Source organism: Poromitra crassiceps, assembly GCF_964638095.1.
Source record: "Poromitra crassiceps genome assembly, chromosome: 17".
Taxonomy (NCBI): domain Eukaryota; kingdom Metazoa; phylum Chordata; class Actinopteri; order Beryciformes; family Melamphaidae; genus Poromitra; species Poromitra crassiceps.
The window spans coordinates 36,787,911-36,802,530 of record NC_139635.1 but is presented as its reverse complement, the minus strand read 5'-3'; the positions used below and the strand labels follow the sequence as shown (position 1 = coordinate 36,802,530).

The 14,620-nt window shown below is 43.2% G+C and overlaps 2 protein-coding genes across 2 annotated transcripts in view; one reads left to right on the top strand and one right to left on the bottom strand.

Moving 5' to 3' along the window:
• Nucleotides 1–1,236: 1,236 nt before the first annotated feature.
• mplkip (M-phase specific PLK1 interacting protein) lies at nucleotides 1,237–3,502 on the top strand. The gene is made up of 3 exons (XM_083653750.1): nucleotides 1,237–1,558; nucleotides 2,403–2,524; nucleotides 2,964–3,502. The coding sequence occupies exons 1-3, from the start codon at nucleotides 1,294–1,296 to the stop codon at nucleotides 3,090–3,092; spliced, it is 516 nt and encodes a 171-aa protein (XP_083509876.1). The 5' UTR covers nucleotides 1,237–1,293; the 3' UTR covers nucleotides 3,093–3,502.
• Nucleotides 3,503–8,219: 4,717 nt separating this feature from the next.
• The window catches only part of LOC310792389 (cytosolic phospholipase A2 zeta-like), a 31,681-nt gene continuing 25,280 nt past the window's right edge, over nucleotides 8,220–14,620 (bottom strand). Inside the window, exons 16-21 of the mRNA XM_083654105.1 lie at nucleotides 13,915–14,052; nucleotides 13,660–13,767; nucleotides 12,627–12,806; nucleotides 10,951–11,123; nucleotides 10,442–10,628; nucleotides 8,220–8,682 (exon numbers count right to left, since the gene is read on the bottom strand). Coding sequence (XP_083510231.1) covers nucleotides 8,483–8,682; nucleotides 10,442–10,628; nucleotides 10,951–11,123; nucleotides 12,627–12,806; nucleotides 13,660–13,767; nucleotides 13,915–14,052 — 986 coding nt within the window. The 3' untranslated portion in view covers nucleotides 8,220–8,482. The remainder of the gene's footprint in view (nucleotides 8,683–10,441; nucleotides 10,629–10,950; nucleotides 11,124–12,626; nucleotides 12,807–13,659; nucleotides 13,768–13,914; nucleotides 14,053–14,620) is intronic.

Genomic DNA, 14,620 nt, shown 5'->3' with positions numbered 1-14,620 from the left:
TGATTTTAATAGCTATTAATGTTACTATGTCCATAAGTTACCATGAGTGTTGCGCATAATCAGTGGATTGAACAAAACCTATAACCCCCCCGGGGCCCCCCCCGGGCTACTAGAACAACACTTTTTTCCACTAAACCAGCAAACTGAGGTAGGTTAGCATAAGCGTTAGCTGGTTTGAACCAGTCAGTTTACTACTTAACGTTAAGCAACATAATTTAAACAATTCATGTGGACCAATCTAACATATTACATTATATCTTAGATTAACAAAAAATATATAAATTTGTCTTGCATTACATTTACCGTCCTTTCGAAAGTCACACAGACAATTGGTGGCTCAAAAACGTGGAAAACAGGAAGACGTCGACAACGTGGTGACGTCAGAGGCAACGTCAGACGCAACAGTACATGGACGCAACCGAAACGCAGAGAAATCTAGTTGATGTGCTTTCAATGAAATGAGTAGGCTATTATTCCACAAAAGTAGACTGCCATCACTAAAGCCGAAAGCTTATAGCTGAATGAGACACTCATTCAAAACATGACAGATAGTCTGTTGGAGTAAAAAGCAGCCTACATTCCCCTGAAATGTAGTGGAGGAAAAGTCTCACTCAAGTAAAGTCCTACCTCAACAGCGCCCTACTTTCCACTGTTCCCAAACATGGTTTAGTTGATCCTCTCAAATGCAGGGGTATCTATGGTCTGGTGTTCAGCTGCAGCATGAAATTGTCATGTGGTTCTCAAAATGGGGTCCTAGGGTACGTGTTGCAGGGGGTCCGCAGCAAAAATGGGGATACTTTATTTGCACTATAACATTACCATCCATAAGTAATACAATGACAGAACGTATGAATGTTTTGGTCATGGGTTTCGTACACTTTCTGTAAAAAAAAGAGAGAAAAAGATGGGGAAACCCTGGGGCAAAATCTTATCAGATTAAACTATCAAAACTATCAAAAAAATCAAACTATCAATTAAAATAATATTTTAATTGATAGTTTGTGTTTCATGTAATGTAAGTACCTCAAAATTGTTCTGCAGTAGCCTACCGCATTCGAATAATTTTATTTAGTTGCTTTCCAGTATTCATTTACTTTGTGTTTCTATCATAGACATAGTATTATTTATCGACCACTAGGCGACGCCACCGCTGTTTCAGCCGCCATGAAAATAAAATGAAGAAGAAGAATGTCACTATGGGTTTCCGGTTCCGGGGTCAACGTGTTCAGCGTTTTAGGCTCCGGAGTGTTTGTTGTTTTCAGTTCCCCCAGGCAGGCAGCAGGACGGTTCAACATGTACCGAGGAGGAGCTCCGGTCAGACAGCCGAGCCCCGGAGGCAGGTTCCCTTCTCCCGCCTGGGCTTTTCCTGGAGGTCGCTCTCCTTCTGGCGGCCCGAGATATGGAGGCTATGGCCCGGGTTCTCCCAGAGGTTCCCCTGGATGTTCCCCAGGCTATTCCCCTGGCTACTCTCCTGGCTACTCTCCTGGTTCTCCAAGAGGTTTCGGTACCAGGGGTTATGGAGACTCTCCGGGGGGTTTCGGTGGTAACATTAACAGAGGTTCGTTTTTTATTTTCGCAACTTTCAAACCACGTTGCACTTTTGAATGAGTACTGTGTTAACGTTACGACTATTTGTGTCTGAGACTGTGTGGTTTTAGCTTTAGCGTTAGGTAAATATTGTATCCAAGAATGTGCCAAAACTTGCCACTTCATTCTCACTAGAAGACGTTCATTTATGAGTCCTCTATGATCTAAATAGGCTATGGCGGGAAGCTACTTTGAAAGCATAGCTGCTCCTTTGCAAGCTACAAACTAGTTACTTCACACTGGAAGTAGTTAGTTGAAATACAGCAAAGATAGCCCAGGGCAGTGGTTCTCAAACGTTTTCAGGTCAAGGACCCATGAACGCCCGTCTGATAAAATGTTGTCCCAGGGACCCCCATCTGATAAGATTTTAGTTTCTAAATGTTCGATTACAGACTCAAGGACCCCTGTGCGTCCCTGGACCCCACTTTGAGAACCACTGCCCTAGGGAGAGGAATGAAGACAATGCACATGTGAAATTATAACAAAATAATAATATAATTAAACATTGCCATGCCAGCAAAAATGACACTCAATTGAGTTTTACATTGTAACAACAACAAAAAGTCCCCACTTGCTCACAGGTCATACATAAACCAACAAATAAAATAGCCCACTATTCATAGAAAAGTGCAGTAATGGTTTAAAAACAAATCCTTTCCTTTTATTACCCAAGATTGTTTGCGGTTTCAGTAGTTAACAAACTTGGTGAGTGGTCCTTAAGTAGTTCTGTGTGTGTGTGTGTGTGTGTGTGTGTGTTGCTTTGTTTGACCCGATCATTGAGGAGTGTAACATTACTAAAATACCTATCTATCTAGGTTATGGAGACTCTCCGGGAGGTGCTGGTAACAGAGGTTACGGCGGGTCCGGGGGGAAGATGCGGCGCAGACCGGACGGCTTCAGGCGGTCCCACGGCCCGGCGTCACCACATGGCTTCCAGGTAAAGTCGTGTTTGTCTGGAGGTTTTCCGTGTTCTGGTCGGCATGCTGTACAGACTCTGGTGGCTTCTTCTAGTCTCCGTGATGCATTCTCTCGCATGTGGTAGATTTGTCACCAAACTATTATCGGCAGCCAGATACAGCTCGTAACCATAGACTGTAAATATAGCTCGTAAAACACATGACCTAAGACATACACCAATCTGATCGATGCTTCAATTCGGCGTAGATCCAATAAACCAAATGGCAATTATATCTGTATAATTTAAACTTGCATAGCTGGCTCTCTCGTTTCTAAAACCAAATTGAACCATTTATAAAAGTTGCTGCTTGGTGAACTGGATAGATGGCGAATTGAAGAGTAGATCGTAAGGATTCAGAAGTAAGGTTTGTACTTGTGTAGATAGTGAGGTTGATATCCAGTGACTGCTGTTCTTCCAGAATGCGGCGCACAGCTCGCCCCGAGGCGACGGCGTGGAGAAGTACTTCAGCCCGGCCATGCTGCAGGACCCGTGGGCCGGTCTGCAGCCAGCCACAGAGCCTGCCTCCGGCACGCACAGAGGACAATGAGGACAGCTCCGTTTTTTTAATTGTCGTGGGAAAATTCACCAGCAATGAATTTAAAGTTTTTTTTTTATTCTCATCAGGACAGATGGAATATTCCATAAAAATCCAAGGGAAAATCCTTGACTTAAGATGTCAGTAAATTTTATTTTGGTAGTTATGTATCTGTACATAGTAATTTCGTTAAAATACGGTACACAAATTATGTGTACATTTTGTAAAGTGTTCCGACATGTTTTGTAACATGGATCCCATCTCTTGTACTTGTTTTTAATACAGAGGATCTTAATGTCTTTTAGATTTCACACTTTCTGCTAAGGAAACGTTTTCTTTTGTCAAACTCACTGTTTTCACATCAGCACAGAAAAGAGGTTTTCTTATTTTTGGAAATTAAAATTTCTAAGTCTTTGTTTTAACTGTCATCCATGTTGTGATTTCTCTCATATCGTCACATGTTCCCGTCGCGCCTTTTACATCACATTAACATGTTGTCAGACGTCTGCCCACAGCCTCATCAGTTGTGATGATTCATCTGGCAGTTTATTGAGGTTGTTAAAGTATTGCAGCTCGGTCTATAGACTGATTTCAGTCAGTTTAACCCTTAATAATGCAACTGTACTTTACTTGAAATATCACACTCATTTCTGTCTGCGTAATCCGCTTTATATAGTAATTAGATTGTCATTGACTCTTTATTTCCTTTACATTCATGTTGAGAGTAGCAGAGGACTTTGAAAGTGATGCAGAAAAATTAATCAGAATGCATGAAATGAAGCGTCTGACGCTCAGAATCTCATGAGGGTGGACCCCAAGACCCCAGATATTTTATTATATATGACAATCTATTATTAATAATGAAGCATCAGTAGGCTAAGCAGCATGTTACTGTTGTAGCTGCTGCTGGAGGTGGAGCTAAATTTAGCTTGAACTACTTTAGCTTTATAGTTATCTAGTTTTAAGTTCCCAACTTATAGGGTCGGGCACCTCCAAAGGGTCACCAGATAAATCAGAGGTTGTGATTAATGGTAGACTAGGTAGAGGAAAGAAGAAAAAAGGTCTGATAACTGTTTTCAGCATTTGGGCTTTTTTTTAATCTAAAAATCTAACACTGCAGTAAACCAGACTTCTGTTGGTTTTCAAGTGTTTGGGGGTGATTAGCATGGTTTAATTGGCTATTGTTATACAGTTTCAGCCAGTCAACTGCTTTTGTTGTTGATGGGGGGGGGGGGGGGGGGGGGGGGATTGGTAATGGCTATTGTAATGGCTGGCCAATCACCTGGGCCAACCTGAGCAGACCTGCTGCTGAAATAGTCAGGAAAACTGACTGACGTGATGTGCATTGTTTTTTGGAAATATGACTCATATTATACAGTCTCTATAAATGTATCTTTAAACTTTTTCCCAATGAAGAAAATCACACAAAAAAAAAATCAACTCGCAATACTTAACACGTTCACTGCCATTGACGAGTTATCTCGGCTTACAGAATCCAACGGTTCACTGCCAAAGACGAGTTATCTCGGCTTAAATTTTTTTTTTTTTTTTTTGACGGTGGGACGTGGATCAACGCTCCCCACCTCTCCTATAAAAATATTGGAGTCAGCGAACGTGTACAACCCATTCCACGGACCCACTAAGTGGCGACAGTGCTCTCCACACTAGGAAAAGCAGAGCCAAAACTGTAGGGTAACGCGCGAGGAAACCATTCTCTACTGTAAAATGGATTGGTGAAAACGCTTTCACTTTCGCGCATTATCGCGCTGGGAGCTGGCGGTGGGGGATTCCAAAAATAGACTGGGTGGAAAACACACTTTGAAACACGCAGCATAAAGCCTAGAATCGCACAAAGCTTCATCAAAGCTCTCAAACCCAAGAAACAAGTGAGCCCTATCCACACTCGCTGCCAGGGAGGGAGGCTGCTCAAACTCGCAGCAGCAGCAGCAGAACACTCGCTTGTGACAAACGCAGGCTGAAAGCCACCAGACACGCCCACGGAGGGAGGAGTTTGAAGGAGAGGGCGTTCAGAACTATATTCTTTAGATGTCTGATCTCTCACTGATGCCAAAAATAAATGGTTAAAGTGACTGTTCTGCCTGTTTGATTGAATTTCACAAAACTGCGATTATCTCAGCTTTCACTCTCAGACGCTGAAACCATGCTGTACTCAACGGCTAATATCTACATAACTACTAACTGTACAAACTAACTCTTTTAGACAGAGAAAGCACACATTCTATTAGTACTTTTGTGAACTTTATGTTCACAAAGTCCAAGCAGAAAATAATCCTCGGCTCTTGTAAAATGAGCCAGAATCCTCAAAAAAACCCTCTGGCAGAACCTACCTACAGTAAAAAAAAAAGGCTGGCAGTGAATGTGTTAAGAATCACATATGGCACCCAACTATCGTGATAGTATAGAATCGGGAGATAAGCATATTGTCCCAGCGCTACATTACACACAACAAAATTCCATGACTTTTCCAAAACTTTCAAGGATTTGACTAATTCCATGACTTTTCCAGGCTTGGAAAACAAGATTTTGAAATATGACTTTTCCAAATTTTATTTCCAGGTTAATATAAAAATGAAGAGTTAATTTTCAAAAACAGGTATCTTTTGGTAAAAACCCTCAGTATCCAAAAGGCAGAATCCCAAAGCAAAAACAGAATGTACAGAGTGCAATCCAAACAGAAAAGTAAATCCAACAGTTATCTGTCAAAACTTTTTATAATGTTTCTAACCATCTATCTCCTCCCTTACGATTTGTCATAATCAATCAATAATCGTCAAATTAGCCAATTTCATTATGACCGTATGTAGCCCAGCTTGGCCTGACCTGGGGTGAGGACCCCTTGTCTTTGCAGTTAGTTTTCTGTTGAATGCCCAAGACAAATTTCTCCTAAGGCAGACAATAAAGGCTAATCTAATTTTTCAGATAATCTTTCCCAATCGGCCATTCATTGGGAAATGGGTGGCAGTTTATAATTTAAGGTCAGTCCTCACCCGGCCACTGGACATTTCCACAGTTTTCACACACAACTATCAACAGATTCTCATTCCGAGCGCGTAATATATGACCGCGCTGTCACACCTTGTGCACTGGATGTAACGCGCATGGTACCCTTGTGGGCAAATACAATATGCCCACCCAAGTACCGCTAAACAAGCACTGTGCACCTGGTTAGGGGGAGGCAAAGGTCAAGTTACGCCTTGGGGTTGGGGTCATTCACAGGGGAGTGAGGGGGCTTAGGTTTGGGCATTGGGGAAAGGGGGTTGGGTTTGGGCACTGGTAGCCCCTTGGTTAGGGTTAGGGTTCAGATATGGTGGGGGGGATTATGGTTGCGGTGGGCAATGCCCACTAAGACATGAGTCTTGCCCACCCAATCAAAAGTGAAGAAAAAAAATGCAACAAGCACAGGCAGACAGAGATAATCTCCATTTTATTAGCAGATCCTATGCCCCATACAACACAAGACTACAGGAAATACTGTTTATTGCATTAGAACACACTCACCCACACACAGCATCTCAGAGGGGGTCAATGAACTGCCCACCTGACTCACCAATGGTGCTAACATTTCAACATTGTGAAGCAATGTAATTAACATGCAGAAGACCACTATTAGTCGACACATAACCTTGCAGATAACTAATGTCACGCATATAGAACAGGAAGTCCTTTAACTAACCTCCCAAAGCGCATTAATAAACACATCTACCCCAGAGCATGCCGGGAACTCCGCCTACAATATGTTTCTTTTCACCCCCAACCAATGGAAAAGATTCAGTATGTTGCAGCTAGAGATTTCAGGCAGATTTCTGGACTTTTCTCTGTCTGGCTGCACATTCTCTGCTGCTTGACAACTGCTGTGTTAGCTACAGACTGTGTTAGTTATTCAAGACTACTTCTTCTATCCCGTTTACAACAGTCGATCGCCACTTGTTCACAGGTACCGCCTTGTGGCGAGAATCGTGTAGTGCATTCTCACACACCAAAGTACTTGTCTCAACTGTCAACTGTTCCAACTGACTGTCGATAGTGAATGCTTTCCACAAAATCATGAACAATGAAGAAAACCAGAAGGAATAGCCTACAGTTCCACTTTTACCAAATAAACCAAAATAGATGTTCTGCGACAAGTTATATCATCCTGAAAACCCAAATATTTGAAACTAGTAAAATTATAAAATGATCTGTCAGTGCAATAAGGTAAATAAAATAAGTTGTTGGTCCCCCATAGTAAACATAAACAGTATAATGACATCTTCCCATATCTGTCAACCTGTCACAAGTAGGTGGCTGACTCCTACTGGAACAATTTAGTGTACCTCTGGCAACCTACCGCCAAAGTTGCCCCCTACCAGCCCACCCTAATGTAGCAGGCTAAAATCGGACCTGGGGGTCTATAGTATTGCTTCCAAAACAACAGTAACTAATCATATAAGAATAATTAGCCTTAAAATTCTTGTCTTAACATATTATCACTTCAGCAAAGTGATTAAGTCGCTGAATGCAGTTTTACAATAATCTGAGAAAGATGTGAATCCTTGGACGCTGTTTGAAAAAGGGCAGGCACTGCACTTTCAACAAAGTGCTTGGCAGGTGATTGGATGAACCATCTGTCTATCATCACGCCTGGATTTCCAGCAGCCTCCTGCAGTTGTGAGGAGGTGCCGGTCGTCTAGGGTCCCCCTTGCCATCAGAATCATCTCCTCTGCAACCAAGTCAGTGGCGTTGGAGAGGTGCACCCTCCATGCCACTTTAAAAAGCATCTCTGTGCAGGTATCTTCTGCTACCAGAGTCCCCGACCTCTTTATTCACCAAAGGACCCACAAATAGGAGAAGATGGTCATCATCAGATACGATGGACAACCAGGAAGTCAGCAAGCTGCCATAGTTCCTCATAGGACACTAATTGGTCTGAAACACCACAAACGCATAACTTGAAGCCTGGCAAGATGGATTCCTAGCACCTAATTTCACTTATTCTAATGTGTGTTGATATGGTGATTTGGATGTCTAACAGGGTTGATTTCATAGTGATTGACAGGTCGGCAATTATTGGCCAATAGTAGGCAGCGCTGCGACTCTGCAGACAACCCCAATTCCACCCTTGGCCTCTGGCAAAAAATAAAAAAAACAACATGGCCTAAACCAAATTCTCCAGGCTTCAAAATGGCCCTTCACAAAGCAAAATGGGTGTTTGTTGGAAATCGAGATCACTGACATCTGTCAAAACAAATTATATGTTTTACACAGTGATTATACTAGGCTAACAGTATGACTCTTAAGAGTATTGTATTATTACATATTATAATTCACTTCAATCCTTATGCTCGGCTATTTTGAATCCCTTTAATGGCATGCTTCGTCATTTTCCTCCCACGACGCCTCCTTTATGCCTTCCTCTCCAGGGCCTTGCGGACAGCCTCCAGGATGTTGTCCTTGTTGTTGAGGACGTTATACGTCATTAGGTCCACCAGGGCCCGGAAATGCTCTTTGGAGAGGGTCAGGTGTTTGGTCAGGTATGGAGAGCTGCTGCTGCTCACATCGACCTCCCCGGCTTTTAGCTCTGCCTCACCCACCCGAGGCACGCCTGTATAATCATATGAAAAGAAATGTGTTAAATTAACACTGCGCTGTATATCTCCATAAGCAAGCTGTTACATTTACACATTCCCATTTGGCAGAGGCTTTTATTTCAGTAGAATTTCAGCATTTCATTTCATCAACCAATGGAAGGCCGTAAATTGCTTCTATGGTTCAACCCAGTCGTCCGATCGACCTCACACTGGGTAGGTGTATTGCTGGGGAGCCAGGGACGTACAGTGTCAAGATTTGGTGCAATTGGGACGCGTGAGACGTTCAATATTAATCAACTTTGAATAAACAAGTTAACAGAGCCGCAACAACTCTGTCTGTCTGTCTGTATATGTCAAGAACCGTTATCCGATCTACTTCACACTTGGCGGGTGTATTGCTCAGGACCTGCTGCAAAAAGCAAATCCTTAGGCCAGTGATTCCCAAACTTGGGTATGCGTACTCCTAGGGGTATGTGGAGGTAATACAGCGGGTACTTGACAGAAAGGGGAAAATGGAAGAGTGTATGAATAAATCATGAAAATAAATGAAACGGTAAAATAAGGAGGCACTAATTGCAACTGTTTCACTCAATTTCTTGTTTTGTAATGTTATATTCTTCAAAAGGTGGGTTATCCTTCATTCATTGCATCACATGCTATAGTTTTCTCTTATAGTTTTCTAAGCAAAATGTTGTAGTCGGGGGGGACGGTGGTGCAGTGGTAAGCGCTGTCGCCTCACAGCTCGAAGGTCCTGGGTTCGATTCCCACCTGGGACGCTGTGAGCGCCGAAGGAATGCGTGCCCGTCCGCATGTCCTCGAGTGCCCACCGCCTGGGTGGGGTCGTCAAAAGGGCCTTTCTGTGTGGAGCTTGCATGTTCTCCCCGTGCCTCCCGGGGGTTTCCTTCATATAGGAACCCCCTTCACCAAAACATGCAATATCCTGGTTGCTAATGTGGTTCCTCCTCTGGTCGTTAAGGGCGCCTGTTCAGAGGGAGGGGAACTGGTTGGAATAGCGTGAACCTCCCACGTGCTATGTCCTACCGACGAAGCTTCCTCTGTCAGGTGAAAAGAAGCGGCTGGCTAACTGCCCATGTCTCGGAGGAAGCATGGAGCCAGTTTCGGCTCTCCCCAGATCGGCAGAGGGTGGAGCAGCAACCAGGATAAATAAGTTAAATTAGCACTAATGGGGGATAAAAATGGGATAACAAATCGGGGGGGGGGGGAATGTAGTCGGATAACGGGGGTACTTGGGAGTCAGAAATCAGGGAAAGGGGCGTACTGAACCCAAATAACTTTGAGAACCACTGCCTTAGGCCAACCAACTGACTTTGATTTCCAGGGGGCGTTCATCAATCAATCAATCACTGGGCAGTGGGCACAGACCAGAATGCCTCTGGATGCAATTAGTTAGACATACAACCAATCAGAACCAAGGAATGTGGGATGTACTGTAGCACTGATTCTATTGCTGCAATGGCGCCCCTCCTCCTACTATATAAACGGTTGTGATTGGCCGCTGCCTGACCGTTTTCAGGACAGGTGGAAATCTGTATATAATAAAATATGAGATAGCAGATTAGTCAGGTTCCCAGCCAAGTTACTATAGTTCCCCTTCACTTCAAAAATAACTGGATGAGTGTAAGCAATAAAAAATACGAAAGCCTCATCAGCTTTTCCCCATATTCTTCCTTTTAAGAGGTAAAAGAGCTAAATAAAAGTATCTTAAAGGAAACAGCACTGCTGCAATTGCAGCAGATCCAACCAGCAGCTTACCAGGGGCCTTGAACTTTTTGTAAGTGTCATTGACGAGTGGAAAATGAAGCACTATCGGGGCCTTGGGATTCTCCTTATCCTCAAAGATGTAGAACTCTTTAGCAGGTTCTTTCTCCAGACTGGCAAAGTCAGCGTCCGGGAAGGGGATCTGGTGATCGTTACAGTACTTAGCTGTCTTCGATATGACCTGCAAAAGTGCACGTGGTCACATTAATACAGTAAAATGTTCTTTTTGAGAGTAATATAACGCTAATATAAAGTGCTTATCTAAAGATTGGACACCAAAATAGCATTTGCCAAACATTCACTGAATGAAGAATTAAGTAACTTTGCACATGTGCAGGATATGGATTTATTTTAGCTGATAGTGGTGTTTAAAGGAAACTAGTAAATATCACACCCTATATGGATGAAAAAATATAATTTTTCTTCATGAAAAAATACGGGAACTATATTCTGTTTGTGCTCTAATCAAATGAGCATCTATTCTACTATATCATTCTATTTACCCTCAAGTGATGGCCTGGCTCCCATGAATAACTGAGGGATATGATGAGATCCACTTCTCTTTCTGGCCGCAAAACAGGAGCACAGCCGATGTTGATGGCATGACCGGCATCCACGAGTCGAAGTCTGCCGTCAGCTGGTGTCAGCTTGTTTGGGAAGTGATCTGGATGTGTGTCTGATCAGCAGATGAAGAATGTTAACACAGAGAAGATGATATATTTAAGCAATATAGCATGAGAGCCAGTGTGTTGTGGCAAATATATCCCGCTGATCAGCTGTTATCCCACGAGGCCGCAGGCCGAGTGGGATAACTGCTGAGCAGCGGGATATATGCCACAACACACGCTGCTCGAGTGCTATATTGCTTTTATAAAACGGTTTCCAAGTATGATAATATAATAATAATAATAATACTATAAGTCCGACTGGCATGTCATTCTGATAGAGTCAGTTGAAACACTACTGTAAGGCGGGACTGCAAGAACGTGCGGGTGATTTGATTGGATCGTTCTGGAGACTGAAGTTGACATTGGCCAATCCTGGCGCTTGCTGAGAAGCTGAGAGCTTTCTGGAAAGCCCGACACGCAGCTCGAGCGCAGCGCTGCATTCTCAGCGCTGCATTCTCAGCGCTTACTGAGAAGCCGAGAGCTTTCTGCAAAGCCCGACACCAACTAACGTTACGGGGTTAAATGCGGGGTTAAATGCGGGGTTAACAGCCTTTTTTTGGCAAAGAAGACATTAGCCCGCGTCTATTCTTGTACAAAACATAATTTTCTGCGAAGTATTAGTAAAGTTATAAGCGAAGTTCGATTCACAAGGATCTGACAGCTGTCTCCGCCATTTGTTTTTTCTACATTGTCATTTGAGGTAACCAAAGCCTTTTAGTAAGAGAGTTGCCATGGCAACTCAATAACCCATGGCCATGGGTTATTGGAGTGGGTTACTGGATTTATCCAATGGCTGTGAACCAATCAGATTGCTTGATTTGAGAGAGCCGTTTTATAATTAGACTTACCATTTAGATTTTTTTCTTTTTACATTTAATTTTGCCACTCACTGGGCTGGACCATGGGACCGTTTTAGTGTGAAAAGACCTCCAGGAAGCGTTCAGCTGAGGATGAGCAAGAGGGAAACGATCACAAATCATGCCCCAAGGGGAGGAGCCTTTTGGGGGAGGATCATCTGGACCTCCATGCCTCCTGGACGTCTTTTCACACTAGAATGGTCCCGTGGTCCACCACACTGGACACTGACAAGAGTGTCATATTCAGAGGATTACATTTATTGTATAGGCTATAGCCTATACAGTAGTGGTATACCACTGGAAAACTTACTCAACTATTTAATACACTTCTTTTCTATAATCAAACTCAATCTTGGGTGCAGAAACATCTGCATCGTTTTTTCATGTGTGTGTCTGTGTGTGAGAGAGAGAGAGAGAGAGAGAGAGAGAGAAAGAGAGAGAGAGAGAGAGAGAGAGAGAGAGAGAGAGACCGGAGTCCGGAGACATATCACATTAAATTGGTCGTTTGCGGGCTGTTGGGTTGGGCGTTTTCAGATATTTTAACGGGCCGGGTGGTGCGAACTGGCTCCGACGACGGGTTGGGTTGGTGCGTGGCTTAAAAAACCCTGACCCGCGCATCACTACTACACATCATTAACAGCAAGAGGGGCCCACCTTTCCAGGCCTGGAAGTTGTTGTTTTTATTGTAGTCGGAATGCAGGAAGAGCCCACGCATGAAGTTGTACACCTCAGCAACGACTGGACGATTGTTCATGTAACTAGTCAGCCAGTTGGACACACCTGCGTCTGGGTTTACAACACTTGTCTCCATGGCTGATGGTTCATCATCAAGCTCTGTCAAAGAAACACAAAAACAACATACCGGTACATCTAATTCAGCAGGTCTTTCAGCAAACATAGTCAGTCAGTGCTACTAATTAGTGCTACTAATTGGAAATATCAACTCTGCTCTCAACTCAACTCTGGATGTTACTGTTTTCCCAAGTCTGTGATTCAGAATATGCTGCATGACAATTGTGTCACAAATCCTAGAGCAGTGGTTCCCAAACAGGTATACATGCGTCCCACTCCCCACATTCCCATGTTCCCTCCCCATCTCCTCCCTTCCCTGTTCTCTCCTCCCCCACAATCCACCCCCCTTTTCTCCCTTTGTCTCTGCCTTTCTCTATCGCATGATTGTTCAATCTTGTTGTTATTACTACTGTAATTGCTACTGTTGTGTCAGCTAGATTTAGCTAGACATATTTTCTGTGAACTCCTCTGAGACATGCTTGTGAATTAGGGCTATAGGGCAAATAAAGTTAAGTTGACTTGACTTGCCCTACTTGAGAGAAAGGGGGAAATGAAAACTTGTAAATAATGGAAATAAGGGCCACTAATTGCAACTATTTCACTCCATTTCTTATTTTGTAATGTTATATTCTTCAAACGGTGGGTTATCATTCTTTTAAACCCATCATATGCTAAAGTTTTCTCTTCCAGTTTTCTAAGCAAAATGTTGTCGTCGGGTAAAAGGGGTACTTGGATTCAGAAATCAGGGAAAGGGGGTACTGAAGCCAAACAAGTTCAGTTATAGGCCTACTGTATATAATTGTCATTCTGTAATAGTCTTGTAGTGATTGTTGTTGCCATTTTCATATCTTTTTAGTGTAATTGTATGTCTCAGTGCATTATGAATGTGCTGTACCTATGTCGTTGATATCAGCTCCTGTGAAAGGAGTCCAGGAGGGCTTGCTACCTGTAGCAAACTGCCATATTTGGGTCATGCTGACAGAGAAGGCACTGCTCCATATCCCTGATAATGTCGAAATGAGACAATGAGAATGTACAAGATGAGATTTAATTAATGTGGATTGTATTAATATTGTAGTACTGTGCAAAACCATGCATAATTATTGACATAACAGGAAGTGTATGTATGAATTAGCTGTCATGTTCTCACCCATCAGAAAAGGGATGCGGGGTTCAATTACTTTCTTGATCATACGACCAAGGAAGAACTGACTTCCAATGTCCTCGGCTGGTACAAATGCCCCATACTTTGATATGCCGACCTCATAGGGGGTAAACTCACACCATTCTGAAAACAAGATTCAAAGGGGTAAACAAAATGAATCCTTATTCCTCCACAATATGCATTTTCAGTTATGGTTTATGAACGTTGGCCCCCGCAAGTATGTCTGTACTTTATAGAGGGGAGACATGTTGGCCCACGCAAGTATGTTATAGAGGGGAGACATGTTGGCCCACGCAAGTATGTCTGTACTTTATAGAGGGAAGACATGTTGGCCCACGCAAGTATGTCTGTACTTTATAGAGGGAAGACATGTTGGCCCACGCAAGTATGTCTGTACTTTATAGAGGGGAGACATGTTGGCCCACGCAAGTATGTCTGTACTTTATAGAGGGGAGACATGTTGGTCCACGCAAGTATGTCTGTACTTTATAGAGGGGAGACATGTTGGTCCACGCAAGTATGTCTGTACTTTATAGAGGGAAGACATGTTGGTCCACGCAAGTATGTCTGTACTTTATAGAGGGAAGACATGTTGGTCCACGCAAGTATGTCTGTACTTTATAGAGGGAAGACATGTTGGCCCACGCAAGTATGTCTGTACTTTATAGAGGGAAGACATGTTGGCCCACGC

Bases quoted from the DNA above. Each gene is read 5' to 3' on its own strand.
- mplkip (XM_083653750.1), top strand. From the start codon at position 1,294: ATGTACCGAGGAGGAGCTCCGGTCAGACAGCCGAGCCCCGGAGGCAGG. The intron at 1,559-2,402 runs GTTCGTTTTTTA...CTATCTATCTAG, and splicing joins CGGTGGTAACATTAACAGAG to GTTATGGAGACTCTCCGGGA. The intron at 2,525-2,963 runs GTAAAGTCGTGT...CTGTTCTTCCAG, and splicing joins CGTCACCACATGGCTTCCAG to AATGCGGCGCACAGCTCGCC.